This window comes from Fukomys damarensis, unplaced genomic scaffold (assembly GCF_012274545.1).
Source record: "Fukomys damarensis isolate Sample0158 unplaced genomic scaffold, DMR_v1.0_HiC HiC_scaffold_3, whole genome shotgun sequence".
NCBI lineage: Eukaryota > Metazoa > Chordata > Mammalia > Rodentia > Bathyergidae > Fukomys > Fukomys damarensis.
The window spans coordinates 14961077-14967076 of record NW_022900915.1 but is presented as its reverse complement, the minus strand read 5'-3'; the positions used below and the strand labels follow the sequence as shown (position 1 = coordinate 14967076).

At 49.2% G+C, this 6000-nt stretch overlaps 1 protein-coding gene and 1 long non-coding RNA gene across 10 annotated transcripts in view; one reads left to right on the top strand and one right to left on the bottom strand.

Annotated features, from left to right (window-relative positions):
* The window catches only part of LOC104855116, a 256124-nt gene that overhangs the window by 122320 nt on the left and 127804 nt on the right, over nucleotides 1–6000 (top strand). Inside the window, exon 7 of the long non-coding RNA XR_004518378.1 lies at nucleotides 4401–4610. This is a non-coding gene — a long non-coding RNA (uncharacterized LOC104855116). The remainder of the gene's footprint in view (nucleotides 1–4400; nucleotides 4611–6000) is intronic.
* The window catches only part of Fgf1 (fibroblast growth factor 1), an 86919-nt gene continuing 81009 nt past the window's right edge, over nucleotides 91–6000 (bottom strand). For 6 of the 9 annotated variants that reach the window (XM_010613900.3, XM_010613902.3, XM_033766927.1 and 3 more), the window contains 2 exons: nucleotides 4481–4584; nucleotides 91–1351 (listed from right to left, as the gene is read on the bottom strand). In XM_010613900.3, the coding sequence (XP_010612202.1) occupies nucleotides 1157–1351; nucleotides 4481–4584 (299 nt within the window). In that variant the 3' untranslated portion in view covers nucleotides 91–1156. The remainder of the gene's footprint in view (nucleotides 1352–4480; nucleotides 4585–6000) is intronic. The other 3 variants (XM_010613904.3, XM_033766942.1, XM_033766939.1) reach the window with 3 other exon arrangements.

The following is a 6000-nucleotide window of genomic DNA, read 5'->3' as shown; positions in this document are numbered from 1 at the left end:
GTGTGACGGCCTGCGCTAAAGGCGGACGGCGAGGGTGTGTGTGTGTGTGTGTGTGTGTGTGTGTGTGTGTGTGTGTGTGTGTGTGTGTGTGTACGATGAGGCAGAGGCTGGTGAGGGTCAGGGATTTAGCCTCCTTTATTTGAATAATTTTCTTTAAGATCTGCTCCTTACAGGATGGTGGGGAAAAGCAGCAACAGCAGCTACAGAACCTGGGAGGCTTTGGAAGCATAGCAGCTGTGCCCAAGCCACCCGGCAGGTGGCCTGTGAGTGCCCTGGAGGACCCTGAGACCTCTGCTTCCTGGTGGCTGAGCACAAGCCAGGGTGTCGCCTTCTCAGTGCTTGCATCTAAAGTCATCCCTTGTAGAGGACAGAGTCCCCTCATCCCCTCTCTACTCCTCCTACCTGGACTCAGATGAACTTCCCAAGCTCCATGTCATTGCTTTTATGGAGAAACCACTTCTAGTGCTCTTCCCAGACCCCAGAGGCCTCCCCGATGCTGCGCGCAGCCTTGGGAAGGCCAGTGGCATGGCTTTCAGGCTGTGTTCCTGTGGCCCAGCTGCCCATGTGCAGTTATCCTGTACTGGGACCCAGCCTTCTAAGATGTTCACCAGAATGCCATCTCCCCTTTCATTTCAAATCCCTTCCGTGCTCGATTTCTCTGTGCTTATTTCGCCATGGAACACCGCTTTCCTCTAACCTCGCAGTCAGCTTCTCTGCTAATATTTGTGGAACGCTGAAAGGGAAAAAGGCAGTCAGCCTAGATGTTGGGGGGACTCCAGCCAGGGTTTACTCAGTAGCAGGCTGTATTAGGGTTAATGGCGACCCACTCAGCAGACCCGTAACGCTTCCCTCGGCCCTGCCTTTGCATTGAGAGGCTCAGCCTGCAGCAGGCGCCCCGAGGCAGCGGACACCCACACCCAGACTGGACCTGGCCAGTTGGCCCCTACAGGCGATTTGGTCCTTCTGTCCCAACTGTGCCAGGGTAAAGGGCTCTGCGGAAAAAGTGAACTGGGCATTTAGACGTGCACTGCTTACAGATTCAGGCTCTGTGGGCTGGGAGTTAGCGCAGCCAATGGTCAGGGGAGCATTTGGGGGTCTACCAGGTGAGGATCCCTCAAGTCTCCTCTGGAGTGGTTGGCACCCAGAACGGATTTCTCTAATCAGAGGAGACTGGCAAGGGGAGGAACAAGATTGCTTTCTGGCCATAGTGAGTCCGAGGGCCACGTTTGCAGCTTCCGTTCTTCTTGAGGCCAACAAACCAATTCTTCTCCGCGTGCTTCTTGGATATGTAGGTGTTGTAATGGTTTTCCTCCAGCCTTTCCAGGAACAAGCATTCCTCACTTGCTGTCTGCTAAAAGGATAAAACCAAAAGAGGGTATCGCTGTTAGGGAGGAGCTGTAAATGGGGTTCCTTGCTCACCAGCTGTGTGACCTTGGGCACATGACTGGCGCTCTGTGTCTGACTCTCTTCCTCAGGAGAATTAGAATAAGGGGGGACCCATCTCAGTGAGTGGTCATGGGGACGCAGCAAGGGTGCCCATCACATGCATCGGCTCTTGTAAGCTCCTCTACATCTTCTCAGGACCAGAGAGCTCCTGCTGGGAGATCCTGTGAGCACCAAGGGGCCCTCAGGTGTGGCTGTGCACTGACCCTGAAAACAGGTAAAGTCATGCCTGTGTGGCTAATGTTCCCTTCCATCCTGGTGATTTTCAGTAACAGTAGCAGAGTTTTGCCATGGCACTGATATGAACATGAATACAAAATTTATCTTCCATATGAAATGTGCAGGAATTAAAAAAATAACTATATCTTGCTATTTATAAAAAAGCATTACATTTTAAAAAGCCAAAACTTGGCTTAGAAAAAGAAAAACACCCGAAAGCCCATCACCTAGATATAGGCAACTGTCTAACTGTAGCGTGTGGGTAGTATGTAGTGCTAGGGATCGAACCCAGGGCTTCACATATTCGAGGCAAGTACTCTTCTCCCTGATCCATACCCCAGCCTATAGTTAGCTTCTATCACTGAGGAAGTCCGTGACAGGAAGTCTCCTGCTTCTTACTCATTTAGCAGCTAGTGAAGTGATACGTGGTGAGCTACGTTAGGCCCTTTTGGAAGGAGATGGGATATAAATATATAGTACTTAACTGGATGACTCTGCTCCCTCCAAAGGAACTCGGTCCACACATTAGTATGGATGCTCACGGCTGGGTGGAAGGAAGGAAGTGTAGGTCACGTCCCCCCCGCAGGGAGGGCTCACCCTGTGACGCTCTTCCGCGCGTGTCTGGTCCGTGTTTTGTGACAGAGGTGAGAATGACCCCCCCCCCCGCGTCTCTGTGAGCGTGGAGCGGTCGACATGCACGCAGTGGCTGAGTCATCGGCTCAGCCAGCCCCACTGCAGCCTTGGCCAGGGTTTGTCAGCTCTGGCAGCGTGCTGGAGGCGAGTGACTCGACCTCTGGTTCGTGCCTATTGTTGTGGTCGCTCTCTGTTGTTTATATTTAGCATTCTTTCCCCCTGGTTATTTAGGTGGCATATGCTCACTGTAGCAAATTTAGAAAATACAAGAAGGCATTCATACATTGGAAAGTCACCCACTTACCACCCTCAAAGATAACAATATTATGGAATATACCCTTTCAAACTGCTCAAAAAAGGCCCTTTTGAAGGATGGGTTGATACCTCCAATTTGTTCAGAGCACGATGCAGAGCTTTGAGGCACTTTAGAACTGCTCTGTATCAATGAGAAAAAGATAATGATCCTTGGGCACAGTGCACTAAGATCAGAGTCCAGGCGAAGTATCCATGGAGGGAGAGGGCCTGGAGCCCAGCAAAAATTGGATTTAGTGATTCTTCCTTAGTATTTTTATATATGTAAAACAAGGTTATAATAAATATCAAAGTTGATTAAAGAAGAAAAGCTGTAAAACTGTAACCTATCACCTAAGCCACTGTGCTGGTGGTTTGTCTCAGTGGTGCTGAAGTGCCCAACTCGGGGTGCTCTGAGTGTCCTCTCACCAAACCCTCTGCAGCTGCAGAGGAGCTGGTCACTGTCTGTTACTGTCCCATTTTAGACAGGGCTCCGAGGGGGCAAGTAACTTGCCAGAGGGGCATAAGCATGAGATTCAGTTGTGAGTCTGAGATTGAATGACTGGTTGGTTGGTTTTATTACCAAATGGAAGAACAGCCTTATAAAAACTCCCCGCGTAGCAGTAACTGCCTATGTTCCAAACCCTTTCAAGCTGTCCCCTCCGCTCTGTATTTCAGCGGACTGCACCAGAGAGGCTTCCTAGTGCTCTGAGGAGTCCTCATCCTGACCCCTAGTGGACAGTGAGGGGCACACAACTGCGTTCACATCCTGCGCCTCCCCTGGGCCACCTCTTGAGGAGAGGGGCACCCATGCTGGCTCTCACTTGGCAACTCCATGTGAGTCAGAGGAAGCCCCCGACCTACTGGCTGCTTTTCTGTAGGCATTTTTTAAAATAAAAGGCAAGAAGGGATTTGGACCGGATCATGAATTTCCACCAAACCTTAGGTACCAGCTGTGAGGATACACAGTAGGATCGCTGCAATCCGGGAATCACTGCAGATCCCACACTTACTGGCTCCAGCTCTCTCTCCACTTACAAGTTTGAGCACAGATACCAAGCAGGGCAAAATCAGATTGCCTATGTTTCTCTTCATTTCTCATAGAGACCAAATGTACAGAGCATTAGCTCGGTCGGGGCAGAGCAGAGGTGGAGGAGTTTTGCTACTGAGGAAACCATTAGACTGTACTTCCCGACATGACTCATTCATCTTTACATAACTTCAGCACCCAGGATGCTACTTGGGTGCTGTAGGAGCCATTTGGCAAATGTTTGAATTTATTTATTACATTTTTCATTGTTGTAGATGACCCTTCTGGAATAAAAGGGGCTATTTTCAGAGTTTCATGCAAGACATGTAAATTATTAGAACCTGGGCTACTGCTTTCCTGTTTTTTTGAGATGGGGTCTCACTGTGTTACCCAAGCTGGGCTTGAACTTCTGGTCTCAAGTGACCTTCCTGACTCAGCCTCCCAAGTAACTGGGATCACAAGGACCATCATGTCCAGCTTGGTCAATTTTATAAAAAGCATTAATGTACACACCTATACCACATAGTAGGTGCTCAAGGAACACTTCTGGGATGAACTAGGGTATAAGGTGGGTATCAGGGTATAAGGCAGTCTGAGAGGGGTGCCTAACAAGTTATCAAAACATCAATCAATGCTCCCTTTCTGTCTGTGTGATAATACATTTGAGTATTTTGAGAAACTACTGTAAGAAACTCTTTCATGTATGTGCCTAAAATAAGCCAGAGTAGAGGGTGGCAATCCTACTGGAAAAAATAACAAACAGAGGCTAATTGATGCTTTTCAGTTTGGATCTCTCGGTGTAACAAGATTTCTGGAAACCTCAGACCTTGGCCACACCTGGAGGAGTTGTCAGCTTCTACTTACCGAGCCGTACAGGAGCCCGGCGGTGTCCATAGCCAAGTATTGGCCGGTCTCCGTGCTCTTTATATACACCTCCCCCACACCTTCCGCACTGAGCTGCAGCTGAACTGGGAGAAAAACAACACATGCAAAAGTAAGTAAACACTGCGCTTTCCCCACAGGGCCCAGCAGCCAGGACAGTTGGCCATGGAAAATTCTGCTCATTCATTTCGTAGAGCCCCAAGGATGAGCGTCCAATGAATCAAAACACAGAGCCGCAGCTCCTTTCTGCGTCCCCCCCAAGGACAGCTGTCCCTGTGGATTGTGAAGTGACGGTGCCTGGCTTGCCCACCTGTGCTCTGCATTTGTTATAAAACAACCCCAGATGACCCTGCATTGCTGCCTGCAAATAGTCACGGGAGGGAATGACATTTGCTCGTCTGGCTCTGGCTCTGTCGCCCCAGTAATGTTGGGGTGCTTATAGCATGTAGCTGGCCAGCCTGAGTGTGCTCTGTTTCCATTGCCAACCTGCTGCAGGCCTTGTATGGAGGTCGGGAGAGAGCCTTGCCAACAGATTGTTATTTTTTAAAATCCAAGATTGTTTGTTTTTTTTTTTTTTTTTTCTCAGACAGAAGAGAGTTAGGCGTAGTTGTCACCTGTGAGATGCAGGTCACCCACAGTGAAGTCCAGTCAACCCTTTCACTCAGGGGCAACGCAGCTGCAGCCCAGGCAGGGGGAGTCCCGCTCCTGACTGGGAGAGTGAAGCAGTTACCTGGAAACACAGTGACAAAGGGTACTGGTTCTCAGCCAGGGCCACTTTGTCCCACAGGGGACATTGGGCAATGTCTGGAGGCTGTTCTGGCTGTCACAGTGGAGAGGATGAAGGATGCCACTGGTGTCTAAGGGGCAGAGGCCAAACGATTTTGCCAAACATTCTCCAGTATACAGGGCAACCCTACAACAAAGAATTGTTTGGCCCCAAAAGTCGGTGGTGCCCAGGTTGAGCAGCCCTGCGACCCCAGGCAAGGCTGAGATACCATCTCAGTCTCCATCCATACCGCCTGAAACTCCCAAGAGGCTTTACCCTTTGCTGGTTACAAAACTGAAATCCAGTGCCCAACGGGTAATTGTTATTTTGCTCATTCACCCCAGAGTACCTCTGAAGGGAGATTCTCTGGTGGCATCTGGGAAGTGGAATCACTTCTGTACTTTTCTAGACAATTTCCTTGGTCAAAGGACTCTCAAATCTATCATTACTATTAGGCAAGAAATCTAGGCCAATAACCAATGACTGCTCAGTAAATCTCTTGGGACAAAGGGGCTTTTTTAGGGGTCAGCTATCAGAGCAAGGGACAGGGAGGCTGGAACACAGGGCTTTCACTGGCGGATATAAACCTCTCGTGGCCTCTTTCTTTGTTTTCATTCTTTTTTTTTGGTACCGGGGATTGAACTTAGGACCTTGCACTTGCAAAGCAGGCAGTGGAACCACTGAGCTAAATCCCCAGCTCTTTGTTTTCATTTAAAAAATTTAATTTCTTTTAATA